The sequence below is a fragment of the Mugil cephalus genome, chromosome 9 (assembly GCF_022458985.1).
Source record: "Mugil cephalus isolate CIBA_MC_2020 chromosome 9, CIBA_Mcephalus_1.1, whole genome shotgun sequence".
NCBI lineage: Eukaryota > Metazoa > Chordata > Actinopteri > Mugiliformes > Mugilidae > Mugil > Mugil cephalus.
The window spans coordinates 510,537-533,944 of NC_061778.1; the positions used below are offsets into that span (position 1 = coordinate 510,537).

Below are 23,408 nucleotides of genomic sequence, written 5' to 3' on the forward strand. Positions count from 1 at the left end.
GCTAATAAACAGCACATTAGCAGCAGCCAGTTGCCGTGGCAACACATTAACGGCGAGCAGCCATCGCTAAGGAGCCGTTGGCATGAACGCACACACAGAAAACAGCGGCATGATGGGAAAACGGCGCTGACCTCACGTCCAGTTTTTTCTTTCCACGCTGACTCACAAACGTGGAAATTACTGGAAAACAGAGTTTAATCTGGAGACGGGAGCTCACGCCATGATCTGATCTGATCATACCGCACACAGTTTGACATCAGCAGAGACACAAGACACGAAAACAACCACAGGGACACAACAGAGACACTAAACTAATAAAACCCTGGTCACTACATGGAAATCACGGCTGTCAAACATGCGGCCCTGACATGAGTTCACCAGGATTAAGACTGAAAACTTTTAAAGAAAATGAACGTTGTTGGTGTGTGAATTGTAACCAAATATGAAGCAGAATAAACGGGGAACAGTGAGTGTGTGTACGAAATTAAATGGACAAATGGTGTGACACAAAGTTCTGTCTCTAATTTATCCACTGGTTTAGTCACAGAGGTGGACAGAACACTGAGACCAGGACTAGACAGACCAGAACTAGACCCAGGACCAGACCCAGGACTGGACCCAGAACTAGACCCAGGACCAGACCCAGGACTGGACCCAGGACTAGACCCAGGACTAGATCCAGGACTAGACAGACCAGGACTGGACCCAGGACTAGACCCAGGACTAGACCTAGGACTAGGCAGACCAGGACTAGACCCAGGACCAGACCCAGGACCAGACCCAGGACTGGACCCAGGACTAGACCCAGGACTAGACCCAGGACTAGATCCAGGACTAGATCCAGGACTAGACAGACCAGGACTAGACCCAGGACTAGACCCAGGACCAGACCCAGGACCAGACCCAGGACTGGACCCAGGACTAGACCCAGGACTAGACCCAGGACTAGATCCAGGACTAGATCCAGGACTAGACAGACCAGGACTGGACCCAGGACTAGACCCAGGACTAGGCAGACCAGGACTAGGCCCAGGACTAGACCCAGGACTAGACAGACCAGGACTGGACCCAGGACTAGACCCAGGACTAGACAGACCAGGACTGGACCCAGGACTAGACCCAGGACTAGGCCCAGGACTAGACCCAGGACTAGACAGACCAGGACTGGACCCAGGACTAGACCCAGGACTAGGCAGACCAGGACTAGACCCAGGACTAGACAGACCAGGACTAGGCCCAGGACTAGACCCAGGACTAGACGCAGGACTAGACCCAGGACTAGACCCAGGACTAGAAAGACCAGGACTAAACAGACCAGGACTAGACAGACCAGGACTAGACTCAGGACTAGACATCAGACAGACATGAGTACAGTTTACACTGATTTATATTTATGATATTATATTAAATGTAGACATTCTCTAATCTTGTTGTTCATCTTTCCACTAAAACTGATGTTAAAGTCTGTAGTTGTTGTTATTTATTGGTTATTATAACACCCCCCCCCCCCCCCCCCCCCCCAGCAACATAAACGGATCTGAAATCACTTCACACCACAGACACGACTTCTATGAAACAACTCATTTTATTGAAGTCAACAAGTCTGAACAAGAGGAAACAGAACCAGGTTTGACCCAGTACAGCAGGTCTAGTTCATAAAGTCATGGAGCAGGACTCAGTCTCCCAGAGTGCACTGCTGCAAGAGTCATCCAGCCTGAGAGGACGTTGTTGCTGAGCAGAACAGCTGACTTATTTTGCGTTTTATTTATTCACTTCAAGTTTTATTGTAAGTGTTTACGGGAGCTGCATCTTATTCCTCTCGACTCGGCTCCGCCACCCACTGGCAGAATGAGGTGCTGCAGCTAAGTAGCAGCTAGAACAGGAGTACTGCAGTAGCTATATTTTCATTAGTGTCAGTAGGAGCAATAGTGGTACTTAGTAGTATTATTAATAAAAACAGATTTAGTTTTACTCAGAAATGTGTGTCAGACATAAAACATAACAACAGGAGTAGCATTAGCATTCACTATGGTTCTATTAGCACAAGTTATATTCAAATGAGAATTAGTAGGAGGAGCAGTAACAGAACACTTCCACTATTTATCGTTTAAATGGAAAAAACTTTGTGTATGATTCATGATACACAACGTTAGCAGTTGTTACAGAGAGAACTGCTGCTCTGAGCTAATGGGCTAATTAGCCTCAGCTAACAAAGACAACACACACATATAGAATTGAAATTGTTTTTATGATCTTTTTTTTTTTTTTCAAATCTGTCTCTATGATTTGCTATAAGCTACACATGAAATGGTGACTTGGCTAAGCGAATCTGAGCCCGGTTTTTGTCTCCATCTAGTGGACATTTAGTGGTACTACAGATAATGAACTGAGCCAGTGTTGTATTGGCACAGAAACCTTTACAACGACATCTAACATGCCTTGATGGCTGTTAGCTTAGCATTGCTACGTAGCATGTAGCCATGGTGGCTGGTAGCTTAGCATTGCTGTGTAGCATGTAGCCTTGGTGGCTGGTACTTTAGCATTGCTATGTAGCATGTAGCCTTGGTGGCTGGGGTCCTGGGGAGTTCCATGTGTAAATCTCCATCTTCTTCTGGATCGTATAATGAGCTCAATGGTAGAATGTGATGACGTCCAGGAGAAATAAAACATACAAAGGTTGAATTGTGTGAACGTTGCCTCCTGTAGTGAATCAGTAGCATTTTGGAGCCAGATTCACTTTAAGAGGTAAAAACCCAACGTGGAGGAACCCTTTGGGTTCTTTGGTTTGATCCTAATGTCCAGATGGAGAGTGGACCTGGTTCTGTTTCACTAGAACCTTTGGAGAACATGTGAGCTCTGTGGTGTTTCTAGAACCTCTGGGTCCAGGTCTGGTCCAGGTCTGGCCCAGGGGTAGATGGATGAGTTCAGGATGATGTCATTAGTATCAGGGTGGTTTCTCTGATCTAGGAGATATTTCAGTTCATCACTAATTAATCAGACACTATGTTACTGACCTATACACAGAGACCAGGGTCAGGATCATGGTCCAGATGGTTATGGAGTCCTAGTTTAGACTCTGAATCTGGATCCAAATGGGCAGTCCTCCAACCAATCAGAGACTGGTCTGGGAAATTAAAGAACACACACAACTACACACTTTCTACAAAGTATTCATCCCTATGGCGACAGCCGGGGCTCATGGGAACTATAGTATTTAAAAACAGATCAGAGTGGTTGTTGTGTTTCCAGCATCAGTGTTTGTAGTGACACTGTTTACCTGCAGTATGAGTCAGCAGTAGTGTTAGCAGTAGTATTTACATCAGTAGTATTTACAGCAGTAGTATCAGTAGTATCAGTAGTATCAGCGTCGATGTTCACAGCTGCTTCATGCAGACTCGACAGCGACTGATCAGATAGTCTGGAAGGGGTCCTGTGTCAGTTTTAGGTTCTGGTTTCCTGAAGGACGACACACACATAAAAACAGATCAGCAACAGAAAAGACACACGGTGAATATCAAAGAGAAAAGAATTCAACATGGAGCTGTCTGGGAGTGAGTGGCAATCCACATATAAAACCCAAATTAACATCATTCCAGCCTTTTTGCAAAAAATCACATGTCTAGGACAAACTGAATGCTGTTCAACAACAATACTGTTGGAGACAATGTGGCCAACTGAATAGCAACCACTCTCGCATATTTTGGTCATGTACGAAAATATGGACATGAGGTTGACCATGAGGTTGATTATAAGGTTGACCATGAGGTTGACCATGGTTGACCATGAGGTTGACCGTGAGGTCGACCGTGAGGCCGACTGTGAGGTTGATTATAAGGTTGACCAGGAGGTTGACCATGAGGTTGATTATGAGGTTGACCATGTGGTTGACCATGAGGTTGACCACGAGGTAGACTATGAGGTTGACTATGAGGTTGATTGTAAGGTTGACCATGGTTGACCATGAGGTTGACCAGGAGGTTGACCATGAGGTTGATTATGAGGTTGACCATGAGGTTGACCATGAGGTTGATTATAAGGTTGACCATGAGGTTGACCACGAGGTTGATTATAAGGTTGACCATGAGGTTGACCACGAGGTAGACTATGAGGTAGACTATGAGGTTGACTATGAGGTTGACTATGAGGTTGATTATAAGGTTGACCATGGTTGACCATGAGGTTGACCATGAGGTTGACCATGAGGTTGACCATGTGGTTGACCATGTGGTTGACCATGTGGTTGACTATGAGGTCGACTATGAGGTTGATTATAAGGTCGACCATGAGGATGACCATGATTGACCGTGAGGTTGACCATGGTTGACCATGAGGATGACCATGTTGCGTACCTGACCCTTGAACTTGAACGTGTTTTTAAACGTGTGTCATACCTAAACATGTCGTTGGGGTTGAGAGCCGCCAGCCAGTAGCTGAAGGAGTCGCTGTAGAAGTCACAGGTTCCTTTTCCATGACACTCGATGAATGGGACCTTCCTGAACTTTTCCAGACAGGATCCAGGTGAAGCCAGCGGCTGCCCCGACCCCTCCGCCCCCACTCCCGTTTCCTGGACACCAACAGAAAGACAGCATGACTTCAACTGTGTAGACAGTGTCTACACAGACATAAAACATCCTGCTTTCTGATTGGCTGTTTTTCGTCATGTGAGACCTGAGATATGAAATAACTGTTCCCATCCCAGACAATCCAGACATGGTTTTATTTAGATTTCAGGTCAGATCTTACGACCTTCTGATTTTGCGTTTGTTGCCAAAACTGTTTGTGTTCTTGTTCAGACAAAGATGAACTGAAAAACTAATCTCTGTGTCTGAATTAGTACATAACTATCATCCAGGTCATGATAGTTATTTAATTGTGTTGGGACGACAAAAGACAATAACTAGCAAGTTAAACATTACACACAAATCTCTACAAATTCTCTTTTTTCTCTTAACTTATAGTAATGAACTGACTTTGAGTTCAAAGATAATTTTGTTATTTTTAACATGTTCAAAATTATTATTATTATTATTATTATTATTATTATTATTATTATTAACTAATGTGAAAAAACATTCATTCGTATTTACAGATGATATTTTAAACTTTTAAAAAATGTATTATATTATAATATAATAAATTTATATATAATTATTTATTGTAACACATATAATAAATAATTACTTAGAAATAATCATAATACAATTAAAAGAACTGTCACTGCGGTGGGAATAATATTACATTACAGGAAACAACCGTATAGAGCTGCTGCATCAAACCTAATTTTACTCAAAGCATGAAGTAATTATAGGTTCATTCCAAAATTAAACATTCAACATAAATAATATTCTTAACCTTTTCAGAAATGAGCAGAAAACAAACGGGTACGTATACAAAGCTAATGACCACACTGGTTGTGTTCCTGTGGTTAAAGGCCTTTCAAAGTTTTTTCGCTCACCATGACGAAGGAGTATCCCTTCCAGAGAGAGTCCCAACCCGACGGACAGTCTGGAGCGACGTTGGTCTGACTGTGGACGGCCATGACGTTGGCTCTGGCTTCACAGACTGAACATCTGCAACCGACATAAACACCGTGATGCGTGATGACTGGAACACAGCCTGAGGCACATTTATTTTGGTGTTATGGTCGTATTATGATACCGGCTGATGTGACTCTCCACAAAACTGTCGCTGATTGGCTCTTGGAGGTTTGACACCGTTTCGTTGACGGACAGCCAATAGGAGTAGTCGTTGCGGGAGGCGTAGCGACAGGTTTCATGAGTGTTGCAGAACATGAAGGGCATGGTGCTGAAGCGAGGTAGACAACTACCTAATGTACCTGGAGACAGAGACAAAGACAGATCATCCATCAAATGGACCAGACCTGGACCAGACCTGGACCAGACCTGGACCCAGAGTTGCTAGAAACACCACAGAGCTCACATGTTCTCCAAAGGTTCTAGTGAAACAGAACCAGGTCCACTCTCCATCTGGACATTAGGATCAAACCAAACAGCCACCAAGGTTACATGCTACATAGCAATGCTAAGCTAACAGCCACCAAGGCTACATGCTACATAGCAATGCTAAGCTAACAGTAACCAAGGCTACATGCTACATAGCAGTGCTTAGTTAACAGCCACCAAGGCTACATGCTACATAGCAATGCTAAGCTAACAGCCACCAAGGCTACATGCTACATAGCAATGCTGAGCTATAAGCCACCAAGGCTACATGCTACACAGCAATGCTAAGCTAACAGCCACCAAGGCTACATGCTACATAGCAATGCTAAGCTAACAGCCACCAAGTTTATATGCTACACATCAATGTTAAGCTAACTTTTGCTACAAGATGTGATGCGTTCTGTAGTACCACCCTTAATCATTAGATGAAGACGAAGGACCATATATAACCATATGTAAAACTAAGGCACAGGTTTCAGACTCTATGAGTCCAGGCTCCATGTGGTTCATAGCTGATGTAGAATCACGAGGACAAACTCTAAAGGACCCAGAAGATAATAAAAACTAGATCAGGTAAATTTATTATCAGTTGTTTTTGGATTCGATGAAATGTTGAGACAGAAGAAAAAATTCTGACATGATGACTGAGAAATGTAAAGTTTGTCTGTGTTAGCTGAGGCTAGATGTTTAGCTCCAGCTACTCTAGTTTCTAATGACACCCAGCATGGCCATGTGGAGCAGAGAGGATTGTGGGTAATGTAAAGAAGCGTATTGAATGAGCTCAGTTACCCAGGTCCTGCCCGTGAGCTCGGTTGTTTCCGTTGATGAACAGCAGCGAGTATCCGTCGTACAAGGAGGAGGATCCTGGGGGGCACTGGGGCACGGAGAGTTCCTGGCTGTGTTTGGTGAACAAGAAGCCGTTCCTCCAGGGCATGGGGGAACTCTCACCTTCTGGACCTGGTCTACCTTTAAATCCCTTGGCACCACGTAGACCAGCAGCACCTGAAAACACAGCGTCGGTTCTGGATGAGGTTTTAATTATCAGCGTTGATTTATAACATTAATTAAAACCTTAACCTGCAGGAGAACAACTCATAAGAGCACAGGGGTCAAACATAGGGCCTGTGGGCTAAATGCGACCTGCCAGAGGATCAAATCTGGGCCGCAGGACGTTTGTTTTATGGTTTATTTTGAGCATATAGCCTCCACAGCCCAGTTCAACATTCAGAAAGGTATAATATAATAATAATAACAACAGCAACGTACAGGAACATTTCTTCCTCTAAGATGATACAGATCTTAGAACGTTACAGGTGGAAGTGTTACCTGATTAAATCCCACCCACTTCACTGATATTTCACAGAACACAGTAAACACGACTTCATCTATATTATGACCTGTATAATACACATTATAACTATTATACCACGGTCCGGGTGAATCCTCGATTCTGATTGGCTGCGGGGTGACCATTAAAAAGTGATAATGGACACGCCCATAAAGACGTCCCGGTCAAATTAACTGATGGCAGTTCAAATGCTTTGGTAACCGTGGCAACGAAAACACAGAACATACATTATTTCACAGTTTATTTATCACAATGGCAACACAGTTGACAAAAAAATGAGTGATTTTATAGTTAACTTTAACCTATTTGGTGAATTTGATGTTGAAGACTTGGATGCAGCAGAAGAGAAAGAGCAAAGAGAACATGAAAAGAAGAAAGAGATGCAACACAAGGAGGTGACAGCGTAGGAACTGGACAGTTTAGAGGATGATGAGGACGAGATTAACACAAAGAAAACCACGAAATGGCCAGTTAAACACTTAGAGACTTTCTGGCTCAGAAGAACATGGACATCAGCTTTGAGAGCTACACTGCCGCTACACTCAGTGACATTTTCAGACTGTTTTATGGCAAATATGGCAAATAGTCGTTCAGCCGCTTCTTGTGAAAAAAGTGTGATTTAATCGGTGAAAAACAACATTAACGTATTAACAATTGACCTAATATTTATTTATTTCGTAAGTGACCGTGGTATGTGCAGGTTAATGCCCTTCCAGGCGCCGATTATCTGAAATTAAAGGACGACGCAGAAGCAACCAGGACTAGATAGAACCAGGACTAGACAGAACCAGGACTAGACAGAACCAGGACTAGACAGAACCAGGACTAGATAGGACTAGGACTAGATAGGACCAGGACTAGACAGACTGGGACTAGATAGAACCAGGACTAGACAGACTGGGACTAGATAGAACCAGGACTAGAACCAGGACTAGATAGAACCAGGTCTAGACAGCAGACATGAGCCCAGATCGCACTGATTTATACTAAGACAGTTTTTTTAAGTTTATTCCTAATTTACTTGTTTTTCTTTAGAAACAACTGAAGTTGTTATTTACAGGTTATTATTCTGTTTTGTTACTGGTTCCAGTCCCTTCAGATCAACTTGGGCTGAATGTGGCCCCCAAATTGAGTCTGACCCTCCTGAATCCTGGATGAAACCAAACAGAATAAAGATTTAAATCCATCCATCCATCCTGTTACCTTTAGGTCCGGGTTCTCCTCGGTTTCCATCCTCTCCTTTCAGTCCTAAACCCCCACGTGCTCCTTTCCGCCCGGGGGCCCCGGTGACGCCTTTTCTACCTGCAGCCAAAGAAACCAGGAAAAACCAGGAAAAACCAGGACTGTCAGAAGACCAGGCTCAATCATGTCAATGGTTTCTGACAGATCAGGGTCGATGGGGCTTAAAGGAGCAGGTCTCCATGGTGTTAAATCACATGTGGGGCCAGTTCCCCTTCATGGTTTGTAAACAGTGTGACTTTTTTAGGTGGGCGGGGTTTAACTGGAGGCAAAACGTCTCAAACCTAGAGCCTGTAAACGGCAGTTAGCATATTTCAGTGATTGACTATTTTGTCAAGAATGAACGAGGAAAACGTATATTTTAGAGAATCTACTAACGCACTCACTCCCTGAGAGCGAGAGCGTTATTTCAAAAAGTTGACTCTGACTGATGGGAATATGTTCACCGACCTCTACACTCAGTCACAAATGATTCTAACCCATAACGTCCTCATTACATATTAATCTGACCTGATGTGAAGTGTGTGTGTCGTTGTCTTACTCCGGTCCTTTCTTTTAATCACCAAAGCCAAACCAAAGTTGTCTACGCTTGTCAGTGGCTGGTGTGTGATAACACTTCAAGTTAGTGTTTTTGCTTTTAGCTTCAAAAATACAGCAAGACCATCTTCCCTCTGTTCTGCCTCCAGCTAACATCCTGACGTCACAGTGACGCGGCCATGAAGGGTCTATAGACTTTCACTGGGTCCTTCAGGATAAACTCATAACATTAACGAAGCAGGTCCACTTCCTGGACCAGTGTTCACCGTGGAGACTGCTCCAGAAATCACCTCAGGAACAACATGAAGACTGAGATCAACTTCAGACGACACAATAAAACAAAAGGTACATTTGTATGGCATTGAATGAGAACAGATTTAACTAAGAAACAAATCTACAAATAACAAAAAAGAAGAGTAACAGCCTGTTATTATCATTATATTGTTATTATTAGCCTGGTATTAAATATAAATATAATGCAAACAAAATCAAGTTTTCGATCTAAGCTCCAAAAAATGGAAAACCTAAAACAGGAGGTAGCAGCAGCCGTAACCTGTTGGATCTAGACATCAGCTCCAAGCTTCTCCTGATCTGATAAAAACACCAGGAACAAAGAGACCGACCAGAGAGGATGGAGAGGATTCTAAGGAGGTGTCCTGATGACGACCACTGCTTATTATGTATGATCTGTTTAATGCTCACTTCATCTTCTTTCACCTTGTTTATCATCTGCCCATTTCCTCTAGTGCAGAGGTCTTCAAGTCATTTTTCAGTAATTTTTCTATATATTTTCTTAAAATATATACTTTTTTAAATTTACCCACAAATTTTAATTTCTTTACATAAACATTTACATGAATCCAACATATTTTAGTAAAGGAATAAATGAGGCAGAAGATGTTATCTTTCAGTCACCACTTCACTCATTCTCTAAGGCCCCTGTACACAGCAGGCTCCGCCTCTATCGCTGCTGAGCCAATCACAAGGCCACAGACTCTGTCAGGTTCACCGCAATTGGTGGAGAAATCCCAGATGCACGCTGCAGTATTAGCAGAAGACAGCTAACAGTGCATGGTACATACATAGATATGTATATATATATACACACATATATGTGGTATTTATAGGTACGTTTATGTTTATGGCAGCTGAAAATGTTTCAAATAAAAAAGGTGGATCATTAAAGTCTCTAAGTCTAATTTCAATAGCTTAATATTGAATGTAAAAACGATAATAATGATGATAGTAATAATGTAAATTTATAAATAGGCCACTAGGCCAAGTTTAACATAGAAGACATAATAGGTCTGAAAAACGTTGTGCTTTTGTTGCTCACTCAGCTGTTCCACACTTCTCATATACCACACTATTTATTCACCATGCACTTCCTGCACCTCTGGTTCCATGATGATGCAATTAGTTGATCTGGACCTGAACATGTGAAATGACAAGGAAGCTGAATCTAATCTAATCTAATCTGAAGGGTGAAGTTTGGAGGTGGACCAGGGCAGGAACCAGGAAGTTGTCCAGAACCAGAACCACAAACACAATCAAAAATGCGAGACCTCTATTCACCCTGGTCCTGGACTTCTCTGATCTGAATTCCAAACTAAATGATTGTTGGTATCTGCAAATATACGTCTAAATACCCATGAGCCTCTGGGGCCCTGGACTCGTCCTTGTTTTTCTAATAAAGACTTGACGTCTCTCCTGAAAACACAAACTTGTATCTGTTTGCACATAATTGTTATTAATAGTTTAGACTGAACCAGGTACTTAGACTTCCGTCCAGACTCACCTTCGGCTCCAGGTCTCCCAGGCCACCCATGGGGTCCTCGTTCTCCTTTGAGCCCCGGGTTTCCTTCCCTACCTTGTTCTCCCATCTCCACCACCACTCCTTGCGTTGCATCATTGCCCCTCTTTCCTGCAGACGGAAAGAATCAGTACCACCATACTCTACGTCTGCCAGCCTTGAGTACTGGGACATAATCAGATGTCAGGTACAGGTGTGTCACCTTTAATCCCCATCGGCCCCTTTGGTCCTGGGGGTCCAGGGCCACCTGGTGGTCCGACCTCTCCCGCCATACCTGGAGCACAAGAAGAGCTTTAATTTCTGGGATGAGTCTTTACTCCGGGCTGAGCTACAGCTGCACATAGCTCTCTGTTCATTCAGAGATAAACTCCTGGGACCCAGCACATTTACACTCACAAACCAAAACTATCGTCCACAGGTTCCTCCTGATGAATCTAATCATTCTGACATAGATTATGTATTAAGGTTGCTAAGGTTGGGCATTGAGGTTTCCTGAATCAGTTTGATTCCAGGATGACTGACAGTTGCCGTGACAACTGCACTGTGAAAGCTACTGAATGAGTCGTTGTGCTGTAATTAACCAACCTAAGATTATCATTAGCTAATTACAAAGAGTGAATCCATGATGGCGCTGGATTTAAACGTTGTCAGTAACTGGTGGAGGTGGAGCAGAGAGCACAGGTTTCAGACATATGGTCCAGTCTGGCCCATGGCCGAGGTCAATAAGAGTAATTCTTCAAGAAAATTGGTACCAATGTGAAAAGTTTTCAGTCAGGGTCGCTCCGATCTCGTCACAGTCAAAGACATAACGTGACACTGAGACCCAGAACTAAACAGCTGATGGCAGCAATGTGCATTCAGGTTGTTGATAAAATGTTTGTTAAAGGGTAGGTCATTAAACATTTTCATAATGTACTTCTCTGAACTAAAACAAAGAGAAAAATCTGACCTTGTCGTTATTTATGGGTTATTATGATATAATGTTACTGAGATTAAACTGGGCTGAAAGTGGTCTTGAGGAAGGACGAACAGACCACAAGTTGGTGCCGCCCGTATCCCAGGAGTTCTAGTCTCACTTTGACCAATGGGAGGACGTGGAGACGCATCGGCCATTTTGTTTTCTACAGTCCATGATCTGGACAAAGATTTACTGACCAGAGTAATCAGGATATGGAAGAGATTTACAAATACATTGTGAAGGCTGCACAAAGGACTGTTGGAATCAGCCTCCACAACAACGACATTTACACCTTCAGAGGCAGGAAGAGGGCAACCTGCATCAGGAAGGACCCACCCTCGCCACCGACCCAGCACTCACACTCTTTGTCCCCCTCCCCTCAGGCAAGAGGCTGTGGAGTATAAAGAGCAGGACCACCAGACTGAGGAACAGCTTCATCCCAGAAGCTGTGTGATTGCACAACTCAGTTGTTCTGCACATTCATTCCATCTCATGCTTTTAAATGAAGATGGATCTGAATACATTCTGGCATACGGACGCCGTGCTGTGTTTCTGTGTGTTTGTTGGTGCTGTTCAGTTTCCTGCTTATGTGGTTGCACTTCTTACCAACACGGCCACTTTCACCAGTACGTCCCCTCAGTCCTTTGTGCCCCGGTGGTCCTGGCTGTTGGTCTTTACCCTGTCAACAAAAACTAATTTAGCAGCTCACCCACAGAGTCTAGATAATGTTGTGTAGTCGGATGGACTGACCGGCTCGCCAGCTGGGCCCGGGTCACCAGGCATCCCAGGTGGTCCTGGTTGACCTGGTCCCCCTTTACATCCCTTCTCCCCTTTATTACCAGGACCTGGAGGACCAGGAGGACCCTTACAGCCAGGTGGACCTACAGAAGAAGAGACAGAGTTAATTATTGTCAGCTCCTTTGCTGTAGTAACGTTTCAACAAGGTTTAACAGGAGTTCACATCACATTAAACAAAATAAATCAGGAATAGTTCACAAGTAGCATCAGCACTGCCATTAGCATTACTATTAGCTTCACCATCACCCTCAGCACCCACTCGTGAGAGTCTTTGTTGAGTCTCAGACTCTGACCACAAACCAATCAGACTTAACTCTGGACTCGTCCACAACCTCAGTGGAGAGAGTTTCAGTTCTAGGAAGAATTCAGCTTTTATTAGTTCTGATCTTCTGGTCGTCTTAGTGACTCTCAGTTGTCACGTCAACATATTCCAGACAAATCTATGTTTTTAGGTGGTTGATGAGCCATTGCAGCTCTACCTGAATGTACGTAGGTCAAAAAATGACGTTTCCTTTTTCACATGACGTCACTTTGCCGAACTGATATGAATCCGAGTTTAAAAAGAATTTGACCCCAGGAGAATTTCTGCAGCGGAAACGAGAAAGACTAAACTTCTCATCACCTTTGGGTCCAGGAGGTCCCGGAAATCCTTTTTCTCCTTTATCTCCTGGGATGCAGAATCCCTTCATGCCAGTATAACCAGGAGGACCAGGAGGTCCAGGAAAACCGGGAAACCCTCGATCTCCTTCAGGACCCAAAGGCCCAGGGGGTCCACAGGAACCAGGAGGACCCTTTTCTCCAGGACATCCTGAGGACATAAAAGAAAGAAATTGTTTTTATTTACCTGCTTTATTTACTTCAGTTCTGACGGAACTCTTAACTCAGAACCTGAACTCACCGGGTGGACCTTTCTCTCCGTCTGGGCCTTGAGGTCCAGTTCCAGGACCTGGGAAAAGAAATGCAAATTAAAATGGTTAATAAATCTAGTCACACCCTGACCACTTACATCAGTGGATCACACAAAGTGTAAATGTAGACAATTCTGAAGGAATTTCCCTGTATTTTGTCTTCTTCTGTGTTTAATCTGACTCAGACTTGATCTGAATTAAGTCAAAACTAATATTCTCCAGAAGGTTCAGTCCAGTCTCTTACATCCCATGGCTCCTTTCTCTCCAGGAGGTCCAGGTATCCCATCCTGTCCCTGGTTTCCTCTGCCACCAGGTAGACCAGGGTCTCCAGGAGCCCCCTTGTTGCCTAAATATATAGGATATTGTCAATCCCAAAGGGCAGAGCTGTTGGTTCAGTTAGTGATGCTGTAGAACTAGCTTACATACCTGGGAAACCGGGGTTTCCTGTGGGGCCTTTAGTTCCTGGTGGACCATCACAACCTTTTACTCCAGGAGGTCCAGGGGGACCTAAGAACCACAAGGCACGTTGTCATTTAGCTTGAGGAAGAAGAATAAACTACATCAAGTTCATATTTTGAATTAGTTTTCAAAAGTAACAAGCGCCAGGTCACCTTCATGTTTATGTTCATGGTTTATTATAAATAAATGACAAATAATAAAGAATGAGACCTCTACATCCAGGGGGTCCAGAGGGTCCTCTGGGGCCACAGGGCCCATAGGGTCCTGGAGGACCAAAATCTCCACGGTTTCCAGGGGGTCCCTTCGCACCGGGTGATCCTGGACATCCTGGATTCCCCTGAGAGGAGGACGGAGCAAACACATATGTAAATATTGTAACTCTGCAAAATCAAGCACAAAGAAAAAGAATAATTGCTTCACCAGAAGGCTTTAGTTGCCGCTTCTCGGGCATAATAAATAGAATCAAAGTCGTATCTAATGTAAATATAATTTAATTATTTGTTCTGAATACAGAAGGTAAATAATTGTGAGAAAGCAAAACATGAAACAGAACGTCATCTGCGTACAAGGATAACATATCTGTGGGACAAAGAAAATGGTAAACAAAAGTAGTGGGACAATAGCAATAATTTAATGCTTATTGACTTAGAACACACTAAGCCCTGATGTACAGTGGCACTTAAAGGTATTTGCAGGATGCCACTGGAATACAAAATACATAAGAACTGCCACATGTTATCAAAACAATGATATGTGATACCTTCTGTCCAGGACATCCTTTAGGTCCTGGTCCAGGTGGACTTGGTTCTCCTTTGCAACCTTTCGGTCCGTCGTTTCCTTTTGTTCCATCTTCACCAGGTGGGCCACATTGGCCTTTGTGACCTTTCTCGCCTTTACAACCTGGAATGAAAACAGCAGAGAGTCAGAGCTCATGTTGGTGGAATAGAGAAGATTTAGATTTATTCAGATTAAATGAGTTAAAACTCATCTAAAAAGACGAATAAACCACTTTCTACAGAACCATCAGGTCCGTGTTTCTGACCCTGGTGTCTACGGACCCTGGTCTCTACGGACAGGTCAGTAACATTGTGTCTGATTAATTGGTGATCAGTGAAATACAATGTCTTGTAGATTAGAAAGTAGAAATCACCCTGATAGTAATGACATCATCCTGAACTCATCCATCAGCCCCTGGACCAGACCTGGACTAGACCTGGACCCAGAGTTGCTAGAAACACCACAGAGCTCACATGTTCTCCAAAGGTTCTAGTGAAACAGAACCAGGTCCACTCTCCATCTGGACATTAGGATCAAACCAAAGAACCCAAAGTTCCTCCACGTTGGGTTTTTACCTCTTAAAGTGAATCTGGCTCCAAAATGCTACTGATTCACTACAGGAGGCAACGTTCACACAATTCAACCTTTGGACATTTTATTTCTCCTGGACGTCATCACATTCTACCATTGAGCTCATTATACGATCCAGAAGAAGATGGAGATTTACACATGGAACTCCCCAGGACCCCAGCCACCAAGGCTACATGCTACATAGCAATGCTAAGCTACCAGTCACCAAGACTACATGCTATATAGCAATGCTACCAGCCACCAAGGCTACATGCTACATAGCAATGCTAAGCTAACAGCCACCAAGGCTACATGCTACATAGCAATGCTAAGCTACCAGCCACCAAGGCTACATGCTACATAGCAATGCTAAGCTAAAGCACAAGCTAATGCTACATAGCAATGCTAAGCTAACAGCCACCAAGGCTACTCGCTACATAGCAATGCTAAGCTAACAGCCACCAGGGCTACATACTACGTAGCAATGCTAAGCTACCAGCCACCAAGGCTACATGCTAAACATCAAGCCAACTTTCAGCACAAGATGGCCACATTGTGGTAGTATTACCATTAGACCATTAGATGAGTGATGAGGACCACAGAAGATAATAAAAATCAGTTACACTTGAAGTCAGTTGTTTTTGGATTTGATGAAATATCGAGACAGAAGAAGAAATTCTGACATGATGACTGAGGAATTTGTAGTTTGTGTGTTTTCTCTGTTAGCCTGAGGCTAGCTAGTTAGATCTGGCTATGTGACGCTCTTTTATTTTTTTAAATGAGTAACAGTCCTGTTTACAGCCTAGTGCCAGTTACAGACTATTCTGCTGAACTCTGTTTGTTTGGTGGAAGGAGTGAAAGTGTGTCTTGTGTTGGAGACGAAGTCTTACCTGGCATCCCCATATCTCCCTGGTTGCCTGGGAGTCCAGTGGGTCCAGGAAGACCTTTCTCTCCATCTCTTCCTGGGTCTCCAGGAAGTCCTTACAAACAATCGTTGTAAATAGTCACACATCAAACAAACTTGCTCTGAGTTTACAACTACTAACAAAGAAAAAACTGACAAAAAAAAAAAGTCTTCACCTTCGGGGCCAACAGTTCCGGGTCCACCGTTGATGCCATCCGGTCCCTGTGGTCCTGGGGGACCTGGCTCTCCTTCAGGGCCAGGACGACCTGGAAACCCTGAGATTGTTTTTTCACAAATTAAATTAAATATTTCAGGTCAACCAGTCAGCATTCATATTCATTTATGCTAACTTAATTATTTCTAAGACACATGGACGTTCAGTCAGGGGAGACAGAAAAAGAATAATCATTAAACAAATTATGATATTTGCCTTTTGGTCTGTGCTGTTCATGTAATTTCTGTTTGATTCCAGTCATTTACTTTTTTTTTTATAACAAAAAATGCTGAATTTGTGTTTTCTCTTTTCAAATAGAGGTAAATGAGCTGAGCATCTGTCTGTTACCAATAAAATATTTGTCCTGACTTTCTGTAGTCTAGTGATTGTGTGCAACATATTTAGTAAATTAAAAACAGTTCGATGTCCATTTTTTAAAATGTTTTTCTCTGATTCAACGCAACGATTGTACATCTAAGTAGCGAATAATAGAAGACCTTTAGCTGAACAGTGTTGTTGTTTGTTGTGTGTCTGAAGCGCTATAGATTTAAATATGTTCCCTGAGGAGCACCAAGCATGTCTGAGTTAGAACAGAATACCAGGATCTCCGGGGCTTCCAGGATCTCCAGGAACTGCAACATCTGTCTGGAATCCTTTTGGTCCAGTTTCTCCTCTGTCCCCTGGTGGCCCCGCAGGCCCCTGCGAACCACTGACCCCATCTACACCAACATGACCTGAGAGACAGTTACAGACAACGGTCAGACGCACAAAGAGACTTTTACTGGCTCTAAGAAACGACTGATGAAACCTCTTGGTCCTGGTTGTCCGGATTCCCCTGGTCTCCCATCAAACCCTGGACTCCCAGTTGGTCCTGGAGGACCCATGTCCCCTCGGTTCCCTAAAAGAAACACATATGTTGATGCTGCTGCACTTATGAGGATGCTGAAGAAGATGCACTAGAGGAAACAGTTCCAGTGATCAGGAGTATGATCGTAGGTAGGATTCTGCAGGTGGTTTAATAAGAGGTCTTTGGTTTTCTGAAGTCTAGTCTAGTTTTAGTCTCCATCAAATATTATCTTTAAACTTTTTATTGACAAATGAAACCCTAAAGCAGATCATAGATTCACGAGAATGGAGATAGACCAGATACTTCCTCACCTGGGATTCCTGGTTCCCCATTCTTTCCTGTTTTGCCTTTCTCTCCCATAACTCCTTCTGGACCTGGATCTCCTGGAAACCCTGGAGACCCATACGGTCCCTGAGGTCCCTGGGCCCCCACACCCTGCGCCCCAGCAACTCCTTTCATCCCCTTTATGCCCTGGACTCCTATAAGACAAGACAGTGTCAGACTTAGAGACGATGGGTTCCCTACAATTCAGATCACTTCCCACACCTGGTACCTCTGAATCCAATGACCCCCCTTGGTCCCTGCTCTCCTTTAGGCCCTCGAGATCCAGGTACACAAAGTCCAACCAAACCCTCCGGGCCCTGAACTCCATCCAGACCAGCATGACCTGAGAAGAACCTCTGTTTAGTGTCGGTTAAAACAAAATGTGGTTGTTTTCCTGTCACACCTGGACCTGAACCGAACCTGGTCTAGGGCTGTTCAAGCAACAGAGGTCTGACTCTAGAGCTGGTTCTGGAGTAGTGGAACCAGGAGGATTCCTAGTGAACCAGCTTGTACTTTCCACCAATTACTCACAGAACATGTGATTGGTTTAAGTAAATGTAAAAGGTCACTGAAAACAAACCAAGATGTTGGACCTCATGATGCTGCAGAGACAGAAACAATGACTTGACTTTATCTTCATTGTTTTTCTCTTTTAAATGACACTGATGATGATGTTGGGTTGTTTTTCAAAGCATTTCTGATCCCGTCTCTAATCGGAGGTTCCCTGATGGTCCATTAATGTCCAGATTAGTTCTTGCTGGGACTCGTTCAAACCATCTATTGTTCTCAGCCCAAACTATAGTGAAGGACAACCACATTTTAGGCAGAGAAGACAGATGTTTGGATGATTCCTCAGAGAACTATCGATTGGAGACAGGATCAGAACAGGTTCCTCCAGGTTCAGGTCTAAGTGTCAGGTCATTAACAGACTATAGTCATGTGACCTTCAGGTGGACATTACTGATAAAAAAAAAACAAAAACTAAACCTTAGTATTTAATGACTTGAACCAACTACCTTTGGGTCCTGGTTCACCATCTAGTCCTGGCAGTCCTGGAACTCCCTGTATCCCTGTAGGTCCTGGGTGTCCTGGGGGTCCCACAGAGCCATCTTCTCCCTGAGGGCCCATCTGACCTTGCAGGCCCGGGAAACCGAAACCCTTGTCTCCCTAAGACCACAGAGAGCCAGACAGGGAGAGAGACCAGGTAAGTAAAATTAATCTGGAGATGAAAAAAACTGAAAAGTTTCCACCATGTTTTGTTTTCAGTGTCTGGTTCTTTAATCGCATCATCTTCTGAGCTTAGCCTAATTAACCCATGAACTGAACACCAGTGGATGGAAACAAGCTCCTTTGCAGATTTATTTCGCTGTCAATTAATATTTATGTGACACCTGGATGAAGGTGATGACATTGTTCTCACGTCTCAACATTCATCTCCGACGACATAGTTTGACTTGGAAGTACTGACTCTGGAGGTCTGGATGAGCGGCAGCATGGTTGAAATGTATTCTGCGATACCAGGTTGTACAGGTCCTCACAAGTTACCTCAACCTAGTTGGACTGTACTTGATCACATTGTTCTTTAAACTGGAACAGAACTGATGAGGATTATGAAAACGAACCTTTGGCCCCGGCATCCCTGGGGGCCCTGATGGCCCCGCTCGTCCCTTGATGCCAAAACTTTGTAGACCTGGAGCTCCTGGAACGCCCTTCTCTCCTGAAGTCAGAGAAGAATATATTCACCTTTTATTTGTTTAACCATAAAGATGATTTAAAATTCAGATACTGCTCATGACAGACCTTTGACCCCTGGGAAGCCCGGGTGCCCCCTGAGGGAATATCCTTTATCTCCTTTTTCTCCTTTTGGGCCATAATATCCTGTTTGACCACGGAGTCCCGGGACACCTGGAGGAACACAGAGACGAGACAGCATATTTTCTAGTATCCTGGATGTCTAATCTGATTCTCATCTCTTTCATCTTATAACGATAAAAGTGAAAAAAACAATGAAGTACATATTTGTTTCTGACACACCTGCACGTCCTGGATATCCTGATGCACCTTTCTCTCCTTTCTGGCCTGGATCTCCTGGATAAGTTACAGTTCCACCTGGAGAACCTTTTTCACCTGAAACAGACGGATTGTTAATTCAGGACTGAACCTGGGTTTGGAGAACGGTTCAATTCAATTTAAGAGTTGAATGTGTGATGACAGTAAGATGAGCAACACCAGCAGCATCATGCATCAAAGCATGATGCTGCGTCCACCATGTTTGACAGTAGCTACTGTCCATGCTGGAGATGATGCTTGGCCTGGCCTTCTGCGTAGCCTCACATTAGCAGGAGGAAGATAAAGCTGGAAACTGGACTCATCTGACCACAGAATCTTCTTCCAGGTCCTGACTGTCCAGTCCTTGTGTTCTTGGGTCTAAGCTCCGTCTCTCATTGATCAGGGGCTTCTTGATAGCCTTGTAGGACCTTAAGCCATGATCTAAACGTCCACCACGTACAGTGAGGCTGGAACACTGGACACCAGTTTGGTTTGACCACTGCTGCTGGAGCTCCTGTGATGTCATTGGCTGGTTTCCCTGCACATGTGGATCAGGATGAGGTCATTGGTTGCTGTAGAAACCCTTGGACGCCCAGATGTTGGTTTGTCTGTTTTTCTGGCTTTCTTCCAATGTTGCTGCAGCTGAGACCAGTCTCCCCCAGTGAACAGTGATTGCAGGAGTGAACACATATTTGAAGCCAGCATTGGCAGCTTGCCTTTGTCTTGGTTTGTCTCCAGCTGTTAGCTGCGTTAGCCCAAGTGCTAGCAGAATACCCGACTAACGTATGCTTGGCTTGGTTAATGTGCTATTTGAAGCTGCAGAGTGTGGTGTCACTACTGGATCAACTCGTGACACTAATTCTACTTGGACAAACTGAGAGACGTTCAGAGTCATTCTGCTGCAGATACTTCGTTGGGTTAAAATATTTAATCAGCTTAATCATGATGATAGATTAAGCCACGTTAACAACCCTAATAAATACATAAGTATAATATTTCTGTTTCATGATACTGATTATGTCCCCATCCTCCACCTCCAGTCCGCTCACCTGGCCTTCCAGGTTCTCCTGGAGGTCCCCAGGTTCCTACATTGCCTTTAGGTCCTGGAGGCCCTGGCTGCCCGCGACCAGCAGGTCCTGTAGGCCCCACTTGTCCTACCAGTCCTCTGGCACCAGTCCTCCCCTGGGGGCCCCTGTCACCTTTTTGCCCTGGAGGCCCCTAAAGACAAACCATCGTCTTAGAACAACATCTAATCCACAACAGAAAATGAAATTCTGGCTCCATCTTGGGGCCAAAGCAACAAACAGCCAGTTCAACTAGCGCACAGCAGCTTCAGAGGTCCAGAGAGTCATTACTGTAACACTCATGGCTTCAGGCTTGGTCAGCTTTATTTAGGACTGGCAGATTGAATTAATTCAATCATTAAGACCAGTGATGACCTGATAACATTAAAGGAACCTTAACCCACCATATAGCTGCTATAGATTTTATCGTTAAGATGCTATAATTTCTGTTTTTATTGCTCCCAAGCCAAAGAGCTGCCAAGTTGTACTGTTGTTTTTCACCGACAATGACAATAAAAAACTCTTATTGTTGTTTTATTTTTGGTTGACCCTCCTCCAGAAACGGACAGACCAAGTCTTTGATACTCACTGGGTTTCCTTTCTGTCCTAGTAAACCTTTTGGTCCTGGAAATCCTGGAGGTCCATCTGGCCCATCGAGGCCTTGACGTCCCCGCCGGCCAATGGATCCCTCCTCTCCTTTCTGGCCAACCTTTGTCATGATTCCCTGATCACCAGGAGGCCCTGGGGGCCCCTGGGGGCCGGGCAAACCATAGGTGCCCTGAGGATGTAGAGATATTAATTAAACTCGTGATTAAAGATAGGATGACATCTGTGGTGTCTTCAAATATGGTCATTTCAACTGAACCAGATACTAAGCCTCATCACGTTGATAGAAACGCTTTTGATCACATGGACTCTGGTATAATCCTTGAGGAGCTCCTCTCTGATCCGGAATATTGACTCGTTTTAGTCTCATATGTTCATATTCCTGATTCTGATGTTACCTGTTCATGTGTTTATCTGGGTTCTCTTGTCGACTTTCAGGACTTGTGTGAAAGCTTCTTTATATGTACTTCGGTATTTTATGGATTTGCATTTGAGAATATTAACTTTTTTTAACTCACCTGTGGACCAGGTGCTCCTCTGATACCTTCCACCCCTTTCTGACCTTCTGGTCCTGGAGCACCATCTGAACCTGGAAGCGGCAGACAGGTGAGTACCTGCTCGTCATCTCTCTATAAAGTGATTAAAACTGCTTTCTGGTTCTTACCTGCCCGCCCCTTTTCACCTGGAATTCCTGGATTACCTGGGGGACCAGGTTTCCCATAAATAACAGGACAGACCATGCACACCTGCCCCTTGTCACCTGGAAAACATCAACCGATATATATTATTATATCGGCTGTGAATAGCCCTCTGGCTCCACAATCTATTGATTCACTACAGGAGGCAACGCACACATTTTATTTCTCCTGGACATCATCACATTCTACCATTGAGGTCATTATACGATCCAGAAGAAGATGGAGATTTACACATGGAACTCCCCAGGACCCCAGCCACCAAGGCTACATGCTACATAGCAATGCTAAGCTACCAGCCACCAAGGCTACATGCTACATAGCAATGCTAAGCTAACAGCCACCAAGGCTACATGCTACATAGCAATGCTAAGCTAACAGCCACCAAGGCTACATGCTACATAGCAATGTTAAGCTAACTTTCACTACTGGCTGTTGTGTTTATTATCTGTAGTACCACCCTAAATCACCAGATGGAGACAAAGGACCATATATAACCATATAAAAAAACTGAGGCACAGGGTTCAGGTTCTAAAAGTCCAGTCTCCATGTGGTTCATAGTCCATGTAGAATCATGTGGATAGACTCTAAAGGACTCAGGGGATAATAAAAACTAGATCAGTTCCATTTGTCGTCAGTGGTTTTTGGATTTGATGAAATATAGAGACAGATGCTAGCTTGTTAGCTCCAGCTATGTGATGCTTGGTATCAATAGAAAAAGTAGCTTCCCTAGTTTCTAATGACATCCAGCATGGCAGAGTGGAGCAGGGAGGATTGTGGGTAATGTTACATTCTATTTTGTCCTCACACTCACCTGTCTGTCCCCCCATCCCTCTGTTTCCAGTAACTCCCATTAGGCCTTTAACACCTTTAGCTCCTGGACGACCAACGCCTCCTTCCAGGAGATCTGACAGACAAAAGACAAAGATCAAATGTTTGGAGCTAACTCCCTTTGATTTAGATACGTTTGCAGTTTCCTGACATTTCTCTCTTCTCTGGTCTCTTCAGGTTTTAAGGGAAGACTCAGAGGCTCCAATAGGATGCCCTGAGGCACACCACATCAACACAGTTTACGTTGAAGACGCTTCCTGACTTCAACAGAAGGGTACCTGGTATTCCTGGTTCTCCCGGTTCTCCTTCAGCCCCCGGACTGCCCGGAGGTCCACTTAATCCTGGTGAACCAATAATATTTTGGCCCGGATCTCCTCTATCTCCTTTAGGTCCGAATGAGCCTGGGGGTCCCTGATGGCCTGGTGGACCAGGAGAAGCCACACCTAGAGAGACAGAAAACAAACTTTACACAGATCGTTTTTGTCTGGGGTCTTTAAAGGGCTT

At 44.1% G+C, this 23,408-nt stretch overlaps 1 protein-coding gene across 1 annotated transcript in view; it reads right to left on the bottom strand.

Annotated features, from left to right (window-relative positions):
• Positions 1-2,771: 2,771 nt before the first annotated feature.
• Positions 2,772-23,408, bottom strand: part of col4a3 (collagen, type IV, alpha 3) — a 28,561-nt gene continuing 7,924 nt past the window's right edge. The window contains exons 21-52 of the mRNA XM_047593210.1: positions 23,183-23,347; positions 22,888-22,980; positions 22,043-22,138; positions 21,897-21,967; positions 21,362-21,550; positions 20,758-20,926; positions 19,694-19,786; positions 19,460-19,564; positions 19,282-19,376; positions 18,676-18,826; positions 17,889-18,002; positions 17,647-17,814; positions 17,297-17,386; positions 17,088-17,222; positions 16,451-16,549; positions 16,261-16,350; positions 14,784-14,923; positions 14,234-14,360; positions 13,991-14,071; positions 13,809-13,910; positions 13,555-13,602; positions 13,279-13,464; positions 12,609-12,739; positions 12,465-12,537; positions 11,103-11,174; positions 10,886-11,011; positions 8,515-8,613; positions 6,753-6,965; positions 5,659-5,836; positions 5,456-5,570; positions 4,392-4,564; positions 2,772-3,456 (exon numbers count right to left, since the gene is read on the bottom strand). Coding sequence (XP_047449166.1) covers positions 3,375-3,456; positions 4,392-4,564; positions 5,456-5,570; positions 5,659-5,836; positions 6,753-6,965; positions 8,515-8,613; positions 10,886-11,011; positions 11,103-11,174; positions 12,465-12,537; positions 12,609-12,739; positions 13,279-13,464; positions 13,555-13,602; positions 13,809-13,910; positions 13,991-14,071; positions 14,234-14,360; positions 14,784-14,923; positions 16,261-16,350; positions 16,451-16,549; positions 17,088-17,222; positions 17,297-17,386; positions 17,647-17,814; positions 17,889-18,002; positions 18,676-18,826; positions 19,282-19,376; positions 19,460-19,564; positions 19,694-19,786; positions 20,758-20,926; positions 21,362-21,550; positions 21,897-21,967; positions 22,043-22,138; positions 22,888-22,980; positions 23,183-23,347 — 3,869 coding nt within the window. The 3' untranslated portion in view covers positions 2,772-3,374. The remainder of the gene's footprint in view (positions 3,457-4,391; positions 4,565-5,455; positions 5,571-5,658; positions 5,837-6,752; positions 6,966-8,514; positions 8,614-10,885; positions 11,012-11,102; positions 11,175-12,464; positions 12,538-12,608; positions 12,740-13,278; positions 13,465-13,554; positions 13,603-13,808; positions 13,911-13,990; positions 14,072-14,233; positions 14,361-14,783; positions 14,924-16,260; positions 16,351-16,450; positions 16,550-17,087; positions 17,223-17,296; positions 17,387-17,646; positions 17,815-17,888; positions 18,003-18,675; positions 18,827-19,281; positions 19,377-19,459; positions 19,565-19,693; positions 19,787-20,757; positions 20,927-21,361; positions 21,551-21,896; positions 21,968-22,042; positions 22,139-22,887; positions 22,981-23,182; positions 23,348-23,408) is intronic.